Source organism: Monopterus albus, unplaced genomic scaffold, assembly GCF_001952655.1.
Source record: "Monopterus albus unplaced genomic scaffold, M_albus_1.0 scaffold38.1, whole genome shotgun sequence".
NCBI lineage: Eukaryota > Metazoa > Chordata > Actinopteri > Synbranchiformes > Synbranchidae > Monopterus > Monopterus albus.
Genome location: NW_018127918.1, coordinates 254,818 through 271,008, shown reverse-complemented (window position 1 = coordinate 271,008; position 16,191 = coordinate 254,818). Strand labels below are relative to the sequence as shown.

The window sequence follows — 16,191 nt, the reverse complement described above, 5'->3', positions numbered from 1 at the left end:
GCTAACTTTTTCCTCAGTTGGAATAGGCATTTTTGTAGAATTACATTTACAGAAGATCTTGAAAAGACTTTTCTTCAGTTTTACTTGTTTAGTTGTATTACTTTAATCTCTCTGTATTGTTAAAATTGAGATTAAATAACCATATATTAAAACATGTTACAAAATACACATGCTTTCAAAGGGTGTCCTAATTTTTTCACATGACTGTATGCATTATAATCAGAATAGTGAAAAGTGATTTTCTGGTAATGATGTAAATTTAAACAAAACGGAGACAAAATTCAGACACTTATTTGAGTTAGAATCTAGTTAGTGGTGTTATTTCCCTGAAAAATCAGGGTCACTTAAATCCAAGTCTGTATTTATTAATTGTTCATTTATTATTGCTGAATGGTCTGTGTGTTGACTTTGTTTGCCTAAAGACAAATTCCCCATTTTGCCTGTTTAGCTCACATGCTGTGAAGGGTACCAGTTGAATACTGCATGCAGTTTACATATAATGACTATCAAATCACTCGGTATGTGTTTGCTTCTGTATTTTCTTAGGAGTGACCTTCCTGTCAGGTGGCCAGTCCGAAGAGGAGGCCACTGTAAACCTTAATGCCATTAACAACTGTAGACTCAGAAAGCCCTGGGCCCTGACCTTCTCCTATGGCCGCGCCCTGCAGGCCTCTGCCCTGAACGCGTGGAGAGGAGAGCTGAACAATGAGAAAGCCGCCACTGAGGAGTTCATCAAACGTGCTGAGGTCAGACAAACCTGTGAACGGACATCAGATATAGCTACACCTTCACAGAGTAAAATGAAACAAAGTTCCTTTTGAGCAGTGCTGATAATTAGGATTTTTTTTTTTCTTTTTCTCTTTTCCAGGCAAATGGTCTGGCTGCAATGGGCAAGTATGAGTCAAGTGGAACCGGTGGTGCTGCATCAAAATCTCTCTACGTGGCTAACCATGCCTACTAAACACAAAACTACCACATACTAATGTGGCCTAGTTATAGTCTTATATCTGCTCTGCTATTCCTCCTCACTCCTCCATCTGTCACACGCCTGCGCTGTCTACTGTAGTTCAGAGTTGTCCGCTATTAAAATTACATTATTAGATATATGTGTATTTAAAATATAAATGGAACAGCAATACTCAAGAGAACTGAGCAATCAAATCAAAATGGTTTTGAGACAATTTATGACTGAAGAGGATGACTGTCATTTCATCTCTGTCTGTCTTTAATGGTTATTGGACTCAGACAGGAGGTTAGAGGCTGCAGACACTTTACAGTAGATCAAGGTAGTATGTATTAAATTCATGTCTCTTCCTAACTGCACCTGGTGCTTTCTCCCTTGCTCTCCCACATGCTAAACCTTAAGCTGCTCCTGAGAAGGCCGGGTCAGCGCATGCATGTTGGTCTTTTGCTTCTGTCAGAAAATAGTGTTGCTAGACTAACATCCACCTTGACAGTGGGACCAACCGATTATTCATGGCATTAGAACATCTGTTAAGGAACAAGATGAGCAGTGTGAAAATGTTGACTTTTCAGATTGATTTGATCTTTTGAGAGACTGTCCAAAACTGTAGAATGTACACTGTACTTTCAGACAGGCGTAGCTCCAGCAGAGGTCAGACACACTGTACCAAACCAGTACACACCAGGAGTCATCCAAAACTTTCTGCCATCACATTTCCAATCATCAGTAATCAAACAAGCATCTTATGTGTGTGTTCTAAGTATAACATTAACTTTAAATTACATAAAATAATTGTTATTTAGTTATATAACGTTGGCAATATTATGTAATGCTTGCATGTCATCCCCCTCCTGATTCCCCCAACCTGCCCCATGGGAAGAGGAGTTGGTTTTGATTGACATACTCATAAAGTGGTGGACCAAAGTGTGGGGTTAGCAACAGGGGAAACTCACTGCTGTGTTGGAGTACTGTAATGTTTGTGATGTTGATATTGTTCTTAAAGCACTTGGTGTGGCAAACGGAGAAAAATAAACTAGGTTAAAAACTAGCAAAGAACCATTTGCGTTGCATTATTTCTCTGGTGCTCATGATATTTACTTCAATAATTCCTTTTGTCCTTTATTTTTATTTGTGCCTGACCTTTGAACCTGTGCAGTGGCCCTCGTGTACTTCCATTATATAGCCTCATAGGTCTATTGTAGCGCTTTAATTTGTTGTAATGACACCTTTATTAAGGTTTTAGTGGTGAGTCACATGATTATGGAAGCAATTTTCATACCTAACACAACGTTTTAAAGACAGTTATGACGTACCGGCGCACTGCCCTCCTCCTTCATCACTTCGAAAATCACAGGTGAAAACTTTCCCTCCTCTGTACTTTCCTTTATTGTTCATTCGTATTCGCGCCACAGCACTACAGGAAACTTTCGCCTCTAGAGTCACATGACTGACCTGTGTTTACCCGATTGGCCAGGGATCCGATCGATGGCATTGTCGCTCGATTGCTACTGCCCAGTGTCCCGGATGTTGTTTTGAATTTCTGCACCTGAATGCCACAGTCTGAATTGTGAGTTGATTGAACTTTCTGGTTCTGAATAGTGCTTATTGAAATAAACGCATTGAATTGAAAATTAGACATGTACATTTTTATATTTGAATTATTTTAATAATATTGGTGTGGTTTGAAATCAAAATTATGTATTTTTCTAGCTTGAAAATCTCTACTTGTAATTTCACTGCATAAAATTCAGAGTGCATTCATTCAGAATATAGAATTCAAAGTATAATATTTCAAAACCTATTATTCAGATGCTGATATAGATTCCAATCATTATGAGGCTGTTTTGCTTCCATACATGATGCAAGTTTTATTTTTCTTTAAATGGAATGGCAACAATTGAGTTTATAAACAAACTGAGCTCAAATCTATTTCAACATGACAAAAAACATTTTTAAGCCCTTTCAACCACAGATTGAAATGGCTTTTTATACTGTAGTCTTTTAGTGGCCTAGTTTTTAAACCCTCTTCTGAATAGAAGTGTTTCAAAGCATGTTATACAATGTATGTTCACTTGTCAAGTAAAGTGGAAACAGATTTAAATGTGTTAAAGGCATAATCTGTTCAACATGTAACCCTATAAAAAGATTTATTGAAAGGTGTTCACTTAAATCTTGCAGTGGTGGACAAAAAAATTAGAGGTTGCAGGATAAGCTTGGGAATGAGAAGCTCTTCCTTATTTACCACTAATGAGGTGCCATTGAGCAAGGCCTTAAACTAGCCTACTGGGCATTCTCCAGGCATGGATGGATACCAAATGGGCGAACCGGGCACAGGCCCAGGTGCCCAAAGCATCATAAGGCCCCTAGACCAGAGAATTGTGAAAGTGCTGTTAACCTTTCTGTTGGAAAGTCAATCAAACGACCACACAACAACAAAAAGCTACAAAATGAAAAACTACAAAGAGACAGGAAAAACCCAGAATATTGAAAATGGCTTAAAAATATATACAAACAACTGCAAAGAGATGCAAAAAAGAGACAAAACTAGTAAAAATAGTTGAAAAAAGACTTCAATGTAATACTAAGCAAAAATTGACAATTATAAACAGATGTGAAACAATTACAAAAAGATACAAAACAACCACAAGGAAGGTAGCAGTCAGTTTTGTATTAGGCTGTAAAACAAAGTAGGTAGGCCTATGTGTGTACATTTTCTGGTTAGTCATGTATTTACAGCCACATAAAAAGGTTTATTTGGGATTTTGAGCTAATTGGTAATCATGCTAATTTTGCCAGCAAAGATTGACTTCACCACAAGGTGAAGATTGACGAAATGTCTCACGGTGTGTTTGTGCGTTTAATATTTTCACCCGGAATGACGACGGTCAGCTGCTCACTGTATCTCAGTCTATTTATCTTCTTGGTTTTGGGGTGGACAGACAGGTGCATATTACAATATTTATTTCCATTACATGAAACTATACATTTGTATCTGGATTAGGACTCAACGCTGTTTTCACACTCACATAAATCGTCCCATTCGTTTGTAACGTCGGCCATGTGACTTAGCGACTGAGCGTGTTTTATTAACAAACGCACCCAGCTCAGTCCATTGACAGAAATGGCTACCACGGAAGTGGGTGAGTAGATTCAGAAATGTGTTCTGTATTAAGTCGTTGCTTCTTATAAAAAGGCAGCATTTACAGCAGTGCATAGCAGTTTGTTGGCGTATTTAACACGTACAACAGACATAGCCATCCTAACAGAAAGTGTCCGTTTTCTCCCTGTTTCTGGAGCTAACTGCTAATGGTAACTAGCTAATTTAGCCGCACTAGCATTTGCTGCAATAATGCCTCCCTGTCAAGACACTGCAAGCGCTGATGCAGATTTTTTTCTGTCTCCATAAAAATGTTTTGTTCTCACCATCTCTCCTTTATTCTGCACTTAGTTAAGTACTGTTAATTACAGTCGCAGCTATTAGGGTTTCTAAATTCTCAATCAGAACTAAACCCTCGATATTCTTTTATTTTGTTATTCTAGCTTTAAAATTAAATAGGTTTCGCAGCCATTTACTGTATGTAGGTCAGATCATGTTTTATTTGTAAGACTATATATGCTGGTGTCAGTAAGGTGTCGTGTTGAACTCGTAGGGGTAGATTATTTTAGATAAAACTATGGTATAAATACTTATCTATTGTGATATCAATATGTGGGTTTGACACACGGTCTGTGTAAAATACTGATAGGATTTTTTCTAGTGACAAATCAATATTTTTATCACATTGGACAGAAACATTTAAAAATCCATTACTGCTATAAAACCAGTCTTGAACTTCGCTTTGCATTTGATGAGCTACTACAACCAGAGATATAACAGGGACAACAAACACGGTATAAATGGTTTAATAAAATATCTGTTTCCAGCTTCTAAAATATTAGGATTTACCATTTGTCTTTGTAAGTTTGGGATGTAAAACAGTTATGTTTAGGTTTTAGTATGTTGGCTGAGCAAAACAAGCTGTTTAACATCATGTTGGTCTTTGGGAAGATGTGGTCTTCTTTTATAGCATAAATGATTAATCAAGAAAATAATTATTATATTAATCATTAATGAAAATTGTAAGTTGCAGCCCTTACATCTAAGTGATAACTCTAATACTTATCTGTATGTCTGTGTTTGTGTGTGTCTCAGAGCGTAGACGAGGCCAGCTTGCTGCTCTGTCCATAGCAGCAGTGGTCATCATCGTAGGAGTCCCCCTGTGGTGGCGCACAACTGAAACATACCGTGCCTGGTTGCCTGTCAGTCAGATAAAAGAGTTGGCTAAGCTGCAGGTTTGTCTTTGCTTCCATTAATTGTGGTTCACTTATCTTTTTTTGTGTGATACATATGTCAACATGTCCCTCTCCTTATTTCTTCTTCTTCTTTTTTTTTGCAGCTACAGTTGAGTGCTGATGTGGAGGTTGTGTTTGCCCGTGGAACTGTGACACCAGAGCAGCAGAAGAAGGTTCCGCTGACACTGAGTCAGGATGAGGAACACATAGTAGATGGTGCTTTATTAATGCTGCCTGTTCTCTTACTATTACAAAATAGGAAGAATGTAGAATAACTGCCCTAAATACTTGTTGTTTTCAGAGAAAACAGCTTTGTGGTACAGGTACGAGACAAGGTACCGCACAGCTACAATCATGGAAGAGGATGCCCTGAACCAGCCCACCGCTGCAGGTGAGATACTGTCAGCAAACATTTTGTTTTCTCAGTGACACCACAGGTAGTAAATTCTCTCTGTTTCTCTTGTTTTTCTTAACTAGAGGCAGATCTGTCTCTACATACTCTCAGTGAGAGTCCTTGTGGTTCTTTGGTTGTGTATGTGATCCCAGAGTCATCACCACTGCTGCTTCAGGTTAAAACTCAAAATGTCTTATATATCTATAAAAGCTGGCCATTTGGCTGTTGTTGGCTCTTTTCTGTTAGTTAATACCTTTGATTTTCATTCCAGAGTAAGTGTGTTTATGTTAAAAGGGCTAATAAAGTCTGCATGTAGCTTTATGCTTTCATGGATCTCTGAAGAGTCGAGTAGCATTTCCACTGAATTACTGTGGTAGTCTAATGACTGACAGTCTGAAATGGAGAACCTTCTGCTCAGGTTTCAGACTTGGGACACAAGATACCAATACTGACATGTACCTTCATGCTTCTCAGGATGTGAATGTGTATATTGGTCAGCGACGGACAGCCTTCTTGCGTGTCGGTACCCAGATGAGAGTGGGAAGGACACTAGAGCAGTTGCTGGCTCACCTGGAGCCTCAGCTCAAGCAGGTGCTGCAGCTGATGTCTTTTAGTCACGCTGACATCACTGCTGCCCTCAGTGACAGAGTCCGTCTCATCCCTGGCAACAAGGGTGGCATCGCTGACAGTATGAGAGCCTTTAAATCCAGCCCAGGTGGGTATTTGTTTCAGCGCAGACATAAAGTGGACCAGCTAAATTTCTATTCCAATCAGTATGTACTTTAATTCCGCAAAGACTTTCCTTCTGTTGTTTGCTTATTCTTATTTTCTCTTCAGGTTATGAGATAACATTCAGTCTGTTGAACCCAGACCCAAAGTCCCACCGGGTCCACTGGGACATAGAGGGTGCTGTGCAGACCTACATCCAACCTTTGCTTACAAAACTGGCTCCTGTGGCAAACTTTAGCATTGACTCTCAGGTACTGTGTGTGCATGTGCAGGACCAATGTCATGATAAGATGCTCAGCTGCTGTAGGTTAATGTACATATTCTCCTTACAGACTTTATACTACGCCATGCTTGGTGTGAACCCACGCTTTGACAGCAGCCGCAGTGCCTACACACTCAACGTAGACAGCCTTGCGCATGTCATCAACCCAGTGGAGGCTAGACTTGGTAAGAAAACCCCCAATGAGTGTTTGCCAAAAGGAGAATTATATTGTAGCTTCTTCTGGTGTAAAACAGTTTTTTTTTTTACATTTGAATTCAAGGCTCAAATGCTGCATCTTCCAACCCGGTATTGAACTTCCTGCTGTATATCCCAGATGCTCACCATTCACCCCTTTACATTCATGACCATAAAAAACAGGAAGTTCCTTCTAATGCGTTTCACTCTCCACGTTGGGGTGGAATCATGGTGAGAAAATCTTAAGCCCTCCATGGCTGAATGTTTATGGCTCACTGATAAGTGCACATGGTATGAATAAGTTAGTAGCTATGCAGAATTGAGATTTTGCACTATTATGTTGTGTTGGGTACTCATTCAATCCAAATTATTTTATTCTTTGTTTTATAGGTTTATAATGTTAATGGTTTCTATGGGTCAGAGGTTGTGTATCCTGTTGACATCAATATCAACATGGCTAAAGTCATGGGAGTCTTCCTCGCACAGCTTCGGTGAGTGGACACCTGCAACATGTCAACCGTTCATTTTCCCATAGACACAAGTTAACCTTCCTGTAGCGTGTCCTGTCAGACTGTTGCTGGGCGTGCAGTCATCTTCCCCTCCCCCTGGATTCCTGGTGGCACCGTGCAGCAGTACAGGACTCGCTGATTGGGAGCTGGACCGCCTAATGTGGAGTCGGAGTGTGGAAAATGTTGCCACAGCAACCACCACCATCACCTCACTGGCACAGCTGCTTGACCAGATTAGCAACATAGTTATCAATGACAACATTGCTCAGCAGGTACAATGCACATCCAGCTGCATTAAAGAATTAATTGTGTACACTCCTGTCAACAAACTTTTGCATTGTAAAGTATTATTTATTGTGTTGTAGATTTAATTTTAGATTGATAAAACTGCCATTTTTAGGGTAGTTGATTACTACTGTTTGTTTCATCAGTTGCATCTAACCTGGGATTGTTCTTGCCGTCTCTCAGGTGTCCAGTGCTGTCACGTCTCTGCAGCTAGCTGTGGCTGAATTGGAAGCTGGAAACCTTGGCTTTGCTTTGCAGTACAGTAAAGAAGCCATCCTGGCGTCGGAGAGAGCGTTTTTTGACCCTTCACTTCTCCACCTCCTCTACTTCCCTGATGACCAGAAGTTTGCTATCTACATACCGATCTTCCTACCTATGTGTGTACCTATTTTGCTGTCACTGCTCAAAATATTGTCTGAGGCTAGACAGAAACACAGGGAAAAGCACGCCAAAAAGGAATGAGAAAAAGATGTGCTGAATACAAGGTCTGACAAATAACATGTTATGAACAAATTGTTTTGTTGGTGGCATGAAGAAAAGGCTCATTTGCAGCCTTGAGGTTTGGTATTTACAAATCTGCCATGATTGTTTCATGTGAGGAATTGTGTTTACCATAGGATTTTAATGAATGATTGTTGGGACTGTCACTACTGGCACTGTACTGTTGAAAACTTGAATTGCTGTAAATGTGTACAAGTTTTATCTTTGAATTTCATTTTCTAAGTTATTAACAAGTAAAGACTAGGTTTTGACTCACATTTTGAGTTTTTGCAACTGGTGTCTTTGCAAAGAAATAAAAAATATGATTGTATATATCTGTGGCATAAATTTGGGAGACAATTTTGTCTAAAGCAATGGTTCCAAACTGGGTGGCAAACCCCCTGCACCAAAAAATATTTTCTACACACAAAAGGGGATCCTCACCAGAAAAGGTTCAGGAACCTTCTGGTCTTAACTTGCACAAATGTATTCAAGTTGAGCATAAAGCTTTTTCATGATCTTGAAAATAATAGTTAATAAAATAATATTTACTTTCATTGGATGCTTCTGTTTTTTACATAAGTTTCATGGGCAGATGGAGTTTGCTTAGCTGTGGAGTTGTAGATGCTCTGATTTTTATTTTTGTCTGCTGAATACAACCCGGCAGGGGTAATTGTGTGTAGGGGGGGGAGAAGGAGTCTGGTTATTTACAGTAAAAAGTAAAAGTAGCAATACCAAAGTTTAAAAACATGGTGTTACAACTAAAGGTCTTCCATTCAAAATGTTACTTAAGTAAAAGTATAAAATAGTAGCATAAAATCTTATTCTTCTGTTATGCTAAACGTATTAGCATAAAATATAAAGTACCAAAAGTAAGAGTACTCATTATGCAAAATAGCGCAATTTACATTGGCATGCATCGTATTATTCAGTTATAATTATTTATGTATGAATGTGTACTTCACATTTAATCCTCCAGCTGGTAAAATTGTAGCTATATTCAGAGGTGTTCCTCTGAATATAATGTAGTCCTGTATAACACAATCTTTAACTATGACCTCAATAATAAATATAATATTGAATTTATGACAATTTCACGTAAAACTGAAACATTTTGAGCTTGATGGGCTGAAGTGTTTCATTGAGGTGCATACAATTCTACAGGTGTAGCTAATAAAGTGGCCGGTGAGTGCATATCACATCACTGGAATCATTAAATGTGGGAATGCTGCAATGCTCTATTACTTTTTTCAAAGATACGTGATTAGACAGTATGATACACCGTAGTAATTTTTTAAACCGATTTACATAAAACCCTGATGTGACACAATTCAGTGCAGTAGGTGGCGGCATGTATTTAATTCCACTGGTTTGCGACCCGCCATTAAGACAAGAGCGGAAGAAGAAGAAGAAGAAGAAGACGAAGACGACGACGACGACAAGAGTGAAGAAGAATGCTTTGTTAGATAGGCGCGTGTAGCTATAGCTGCTAATCTAATTGTTTTGACATCCACTTTGTGATATCATCTTTCATTACTATTAAGAAATAACGGGTATTTTTTTATATTCCCTTAACTATCTACGCGTCTTTTGTCGTTTGTTTATCAGGAGGATACCTGTTAGGCACCTTGCTAACTTCTTCGCTACTGTTAACATTAACGCTTGCTAGTTTTGTGCTATCATGTCTGGTGGAGGTATCATTCGGGGACCCGCAGGAAGTAACGACTGTCGAATATACGTGGGAAATCTCCCTCCTGACATCCGCTCAAAGGACGTGGAAGACTTGTTTTACAAGTATGGATCTATTCGTGATATTGATTTGAAAAACCGAAGAGGAGGGCCGCCGTTTGCCTTCGTGCAATTCGAGGACCCAAGGTGAGCTGCGGTGCTCCGCCACGACATCTTTATGTAGTTGGCTAATGCTGCACCCGTAATTGTTTTCATAAGATAATGCTACACAGCATAAATAGGCACATTCAGTTAGTTACTAGTTTATTAGATACAAACTGCACTAAATCCTGGTTTTATGAAGGTTATACTGTTGTAAGAGAGATGTTAACTCAGTCCAAGTTAGTCCAGTTAGAGGATGTAAGTTAGTTTTTCAAGGGTTAGGGTTTTCAAATTTGTTTTATATTTTTTATTTTCATAACTCAAAAAGTGGGTGATTCCCACCCCACATTTACTTCATCAGGGTATACACTAATTAATCATGGTGCGTTTTTCCCCCCGGTTTTATCATTGTAAAACAACATACTCCCAACAAAACAAACAGCTTAACTGATGTCTTCTTTACTACTCAGCTGTGTACGTTTATATAGCTGAATATTAACTGTCGGTTTTCACAGGGATGCTGAGGATGCTGTTTACGAGGAGGAGGAGGAGGAGGAGGAGGAATGGGACCCCCAAGGGGAAGGTATGGTCCCCCATCCCGGCGTTCAGAATACAGGGTTGTTGTGTCAGGTGGGTGACATGTTCTTCTCTCTGCAAGTTGTGCCTGTATTTTTTTGTATAGAGATAAATGTTTGAACCTTACACCACCTTTTCCTGTCAGGTCTTCCTTCCAGTGGAAGCTGGCAGGACCTGAAGGATCACATGCGAGAGGCAGGTGATGTATGTTATGCTGATGTGTACCGTGATGGCACCGGGGTAGTGGAGTTTGTACGCAAAGAAGACATGACCTACGCTGTCCGTAAATTGGATAACACCAAGTTTCGCTCTCATGAGGTAGGTTAGGGTTACATTCCTGGGCTAAATTCATAAGGAATGCTCTGGTACTACAGTTTTTTTAAACACTTTCTTGAAACAGAAAGCAGGAGTGAGAGTGAAAATGACTGGGCAGTAAGTAAAAAATAATATTCAGTTTGAATGTAACTGCAGGAATTTTCTCTTTCTGTCTACTGAAGTCTCATGTAGTTATGGAAATGACTGCTCAGTTAAGCATAAACGTGTGTTTGTGTGTGTTTAGGGAGAGACGGCCTACATTCGTGTGAAGATGGATGGTCCTCGTAGCCCCAGCTATGGTCGTTCTCCCTCTCGTAGCCGCAGTCGAAGCCGGAGCAAGAGCGGGTCTCGCAGCTACTCCCCTCGTCGGAGCCGAGGGTCTCCACGTTACTCACCCCGACGTTCCCGATCTCGCTCTCGCACCTAGATTCACCTGACCTTAACTAAAGCAATGTTGCATCTCTCAGCCATAGAGGAAGTCTTCATATCACTTAGAAAGTCACTCCATGTGTTACCTGTTTGCCCTGTCATGTTCCTTTTCAACCATTTTTTATAAAAAAAAATTTTTTATTTTATATACTTTTTTTTCCCTTTGTTTTGATTTTTGCAGACCAGATGAAAAGTCTGGTTTGTGTACATGGACTTCATTCTGTCTTGATCTGTCATTCTTTCCTATTTCCTTTTTCTCCTCTCTGTACCTTTCTTCTACCGGTTGGCCTTGTTGTATGCTTTATGTTCGGTTTGGTTTGTAAAGCTTTACTCCTTCTAAGCATATACTACTGTTCTTTGACCTTCTTGTGTGTCTCTCTGTAGAGTTCAGAGGAGCAGGATAGGATGGGAACAGAGGAAACAGTTCATATTAAGATAAACAGGAGGAGGAGGAATCAAATATGGCACCAATGGTATGATGGCTGTGCCTTGTCAACTGTGAAATCTGCATTATAAGGCTATTCAATTTTTTTTAAGCACACTTGACAATATAGTGCCGCTGTTGAATGTTTTCAGAAGTAAGTTGTGCATCACTTTGTATTTGGAGTCCCAAAGCTTGTGCTTCTTTGCTTTTTCTTCTCTCTTGGTATCCAAAGTAAATCCTATTTTTTTTGGGATTTGTCATAGAAGGTGTCGCTTGTTTTATTCAGAGTAAACTCCCTCAGATGCATTTTTATTGACATTTTCAAAACATTTGTGAAGGTGTGATTCTAACTTGCCTCCTTCTCTTTGGTTCTGCTGGTATCTGAAGGTTTGGACTGGGCTCATTGTCTCCCCAATCCGGAGCCGGATCAGGAATCAGGATCAGATTAGGATTAGGCTTCAGGATGGATACATGGAGCAGGAGCATGAGAGCATTTTACCGGGAGAGGATCCTGGCCCTGTCCAGATAACCCCATCAAACCGGAAACATTGTAGTAAAATATTCAAACTAAATTGGCATTCAAATAATCTAAATTACTTTTTCCATTTTGTTTGAGACCACAGAGACACAATTACTGACGGCACCGTGATGAGCAGTTATTTTTCAGACTTGTATTTTTTTAAATTATGATTGAGAAGAGCAAAGCTTGGATCAAAACCAGGAGGAGGGCTGGGAGGTGCAGGATGGATCCACGCACGTAAGGAGAGTGGTAAATAGTGGGCAACATTAACAGAGGTGGGGCGGGAGGTGCAGTGGGAGGACTGGAAGTCAACAAGGGAATATGATCTTGATATGATTTGTGTCTTTTTTTTTTTTTTTTTTTCCTTTCTTGTCAGTATTTTCTGGAGCAGGATGGCATGTCTGGAAGCTTTATTCTCTTTTAATAAAAATTTCAATTACACAGGTAAATGTTTGTTTGTTCTTTTAATGCCACAAAGAATTTTGCACAGAAACACGCAACACCTATATACACCTTACATTTACATGTTTAACCTCTATGTAATTCCAGTCGTTTCTGAGGGACTAACTGCTTTATATATCACTCTCTAGTTTAATATGCAAATAGCAACAGGTAAAAACTGTAAAATTGAATGGAAACAGTCAAAGTACAGGTAGCTCAAAACTGCTCAAGTACAGTGTTTGAGTAAAATATAGTTTCATTCCATGACTTTTATATCCTGTCTTAAGAATTTTTGACAGTGACACACTGATTGCTTGAACCAAAACGGTGGACAGTATGACTGTTTTTATGCCATCTTAAAAACTACACTATTTTAGACATAAGGGCAGAGCTACAGGTATTTGTTTGCTTTGAATTTCCACTCAGGAATTTCTATGACTCATCTCCCAGACTGACTCCCAGACTTAAACCTGAAAGTGATGTAGATGGGATCAGTAACATCAAAATCTTTAAAATATTTTTTAAAACACAGTCACATATAAGGGAAACAAGACAACTTCAGTTGCACATCTATTTCATGCTATTAGAACTGAGGAAATCTAAACAAAATAAGATGTACTATAGTAAAGTACAAAAACTCTGAATAAATGCCAAACATTAGTGACACATAGAATGTATGGTGAACTGTGGAGAAGAGAAAAAGAAAAATTATACTGTTTAGCAATAAACAAATACTAGTTAATAAAAAGGAAGGTTTGTGGACGAAGTGCACACATTCCAAAACAACTGAAGGTTTATTGGTGTGAAGTAAAATTATTAACAAAGTTATACTCTAGGATTAGTTGTAACATTTGATTGAATTAAGTACTTATTTAGTAGAAGATTGACACCATGATTGTTGCTTATTTAACCTGTGTGTTCACTTTGTTTGTGTATGACTATTCTATCATATTAGAAAAGGAATAGTTAAGATTTTATTTTAGAATACATAAGTTTACATACTTATATGTCACAGTTATGTTTACATAGTTACATATCACCTTATGTGTTCATTGAACCACTGGTTAGTATTTACTGTGTTAGTCACTGAACCACTGTTCAACATTATAGGGTATTACTGAATCTCATTCGATTTACAGCTCTGGCTAAGAGAGTTCACAGTGAATTTATTATCACCATCGGGCTAGTGGAGCCAGGGGAGTTAAGGTTCACTGGGACTCCAAGGTTAGTGAGACAGATTAGATCTAGGAACATTATGCGCACACACACACACACACACACACACACACACACACACACACACACACAGGCAGGACAGTTTTATTAGTGAAACAGAAAGCAATACCTAATATGGATCAGTTCTACAGAGGAATCATCGAGTCTGTTCTCTGCACCTCCATCACTGTCTGGCTTGGCTCAGCAACCAAACAGGACAAGTACAGACTTCAGCGGACAGTCAGGACTGCAGAAAAGGTCATTGGTGTGAGCCTGCCCTCCATGGAGGACCTGTACACCTCATGGGTCAAAAGGAGGGTGGAGAGGATCACTGCAGACCCCTCACACCCTGGACACAATCTGTTTGAACTCCTCCCCTCTGGACGACGTTACAGGTCACTCTGCATCAAGACAACCAGGCACAGGGACAGTTTCTTCCCCCAGGCTGTCACCCTGATGAACACTTAACCAACAACAGTATGACTGGTCAATAACACTCAGTGCAATACCTGTAAATATACATTATAAAGATTTGTACAGGTCTCTAGTGTTAAGTACTCTATTTTTATTCCTACTTATCCCATTTCACAATGAGTATTGCTTATCTGTCTGCATTGTTTACTGACTGTTTATACTGCTTATTTTGCATTGTTTGGACTGTTTGTTGCTTGTTAATACTGCTTATTTTGTTATAATACACAGCCTTATGATGGTTTACTGTTTACTTCCCCCTTGCATGGGGATATGTAATACACACCGAGAGCCAACGTACCAGAGTCAAATTCTTCGTGTGTCCGACACACTTGGCCAATAAAGTAGATTCTGATTCTGATTCAAATTTTAAATTGGCATTCACAAGGCTTTTCTTAAAGAAATATCTGCAAAATTTGAATTGTAAGAGCTTGTGGATTATAAATTTTAAGTTTGTTGTGTTTCTTTTCATTTGTTAGGGATAACAAGTTAGTATGGAAGAATTAGTTTATTAGTTTTTTGGGGTAGGGCTGAATGTAATAAGAACTGGAGTTACACACAAGTGTGATTTTCTTTTACTGTAGAGGTACAGGTAATTCCTTATATTTTGATACTATTGAGTCACTTTATGTCTGGCCCTTTTAAAGCAAACTCATTTTTGCAGTTCTTCCTGTTCAAAGTGAAATTTCATTAACTGCAGTATTCGATATTTTTTTATATGTAATTGTGAAGAGTTTAGATCAAGAAAGTCCTCATAATTAATATGCCCGACTAAATATTTTTGGTATGTAAAATGTGTAGTATTTGACAGCATACTTTTACGTAGATACACGTGCATCGTACACAACGTGATGACGTTAGAGGGTCAGGTGTTCTTAAACGCGGCGAGCTATGTCAAACCGTTCTGGTCAATGTTAATGTAAATATAGTTTATGTAGTGTTATTTAAGTATCCCTACAGCCATAAATAGTTTTCTAAAGTTTGTTGTTCAAGGTGGAAACATTGCTTCTCTGTGTCGTCGCTAGCTAGCTAGCTGTGTTGCCTTTGTGTTGTGCCCGTGTTAACATGTCAGGCGGGGGTGTCGTTCGAGGACCAGCGGGGAGTAACGACTGTAGGATTTATGTGGGAAATCTCCCTCCTGACATCCGCACCAAAGACGTCGAGGACGTGTTTTATAAATACGGAATCATCCGCGATATTGACCTGAAAACCCGAAGAGGAGGACCGCCCTTTGCCTTCGTTGAATTCGAGGACCCGAGGTGAGAAAAACCTTGGCTTAGCTCTCTTACTTCAGAGCTAAACCCAGACGTGTTCTCACCGGGTTTTGTTCAATTAGGCCATAGGCGATAAGCTGATATTGGGTGTTAGTATAGGCCTATATGAAACACTAAAGAAGATTTAAATTTAGCTTTTGAATCCTTGAGGGCGAGACCCCAAATAATTAGATTGTTCTTTCATTGTTGGTAAATGGTAATAAACAGTCAATGAATCAGGGCTGTGCACAGACATTTTGGGGTCAGGTGTTCAAGCTTAAAAACAAAAACGGGGACCCCTCTCACCAACAATTAGAAAAGTTACCTGCAGTAACACATCTTTGCATTAGTACATAAACTGTAAGCCTGTATGTAGGATTTGAGGTGAAATTATAACATGTAACATACTTTATCACCTAAGGAAAAGAGTGAGTGTCACTGACACCTTGCAGGGATGCTGAAGATGCTGTTTATGGACGTGATGGTTACGACTACGATGGCTACCGCCTGCGTGTTGAGTTCCCTCGAAGTGGACGTGGAGGTGGTAGGGGAGGTGGTGCTGGAGCT

General features: G+C 39.3%; 3 protein-coding genes and 1 pseudogene across 3 annotated transcripts in view; all 4 read left to right on the top strand.

Moving 5' to 3' along the window:
* aldocb (aldolase C, fructose-bisphosphate, b) overlaps positions 1 to 2,017 on the top strand; it is a 9,516-nt gene extending 7,499 nt beyond the window's left edge. Inside the window, exons 8-9 of the mRNA XM_020598428.1 lie at positions 547 to 746; positions 869 to 2,017. Coding sequence (XP_020454084.1) covers positions 547 to 746; positions 869 to 961 — 293 coding nt within the window. The 3' untranslated portion in view covers positions 962 to 2,017. The remainder of the gene's footprint in view (positions 1 to 546; positions 747 to 868) is intronic.
* A 1,790-nt stretch (positions 2,018 to 3,807) lies between these two features.
* pigs (phosphatidylinositol glycan anchor biosynthesis, class S) lies at positions 3,808 to 8,481 on the top strand. The gene is made up of 12 exons (XM_020598427.1): positions 3,808 to 4,104; positions 5,157 to 5,296; positions 5,401 to 5,512; positions 5,598 to 5,687; positions 5,774 to 5,865; positions 6,165 to 6,405; positions 6,528 to 6,670; positions 6,752 to 6,866; positions 6,962 to 7,107; positions 7,267 to 7,367; positions 7,447 to 7,657; positions 7,854 to 8,481. Exons 1-12 carry the CDS (start codon positions 4,086 to 4,088, stop codon positions 8,130 to 8,132), a joined length of 1,689 nt encoding a protein of 562 aa, XP_020454083.1. The 5' UTR covers positions 3,808 to 4,085; the 3' UTR covers positions 8,133 to 8,481.
* A 1,067-nt stretch (positions 8,482 to 9,548) lies between these two features.
* On the top strand, positions 9,549 to 12,374 carry LOC109959250 (serine/arginine-rich splicing factor 1-like). Its single transcript, XM_020598471.1, is given in 5 exon segments — positions 9,549 to 10,025; positions 10,496 to 10,515; positions 10,518 to 10,610; positions 10,702 to 10,874; positions 11,116 to 12,374. Coding segments are annotated over 5 exon segments (663 nt in total). The 5' UTR covers positions 9,549 to 9,831; the 3' UTR covers positions 11,299 to 12,374.
* A 2,837-nt stretch (positions 12,375 to 15,211) lies between these two features.
* The window catches only part of LOC109959251 (serine/arginine-rich splicing factor 1-like), a 4,343-nt pseudogene continuing 3,363 nt past the window's right edge, over positions 15,212 to 16,191 (top strand).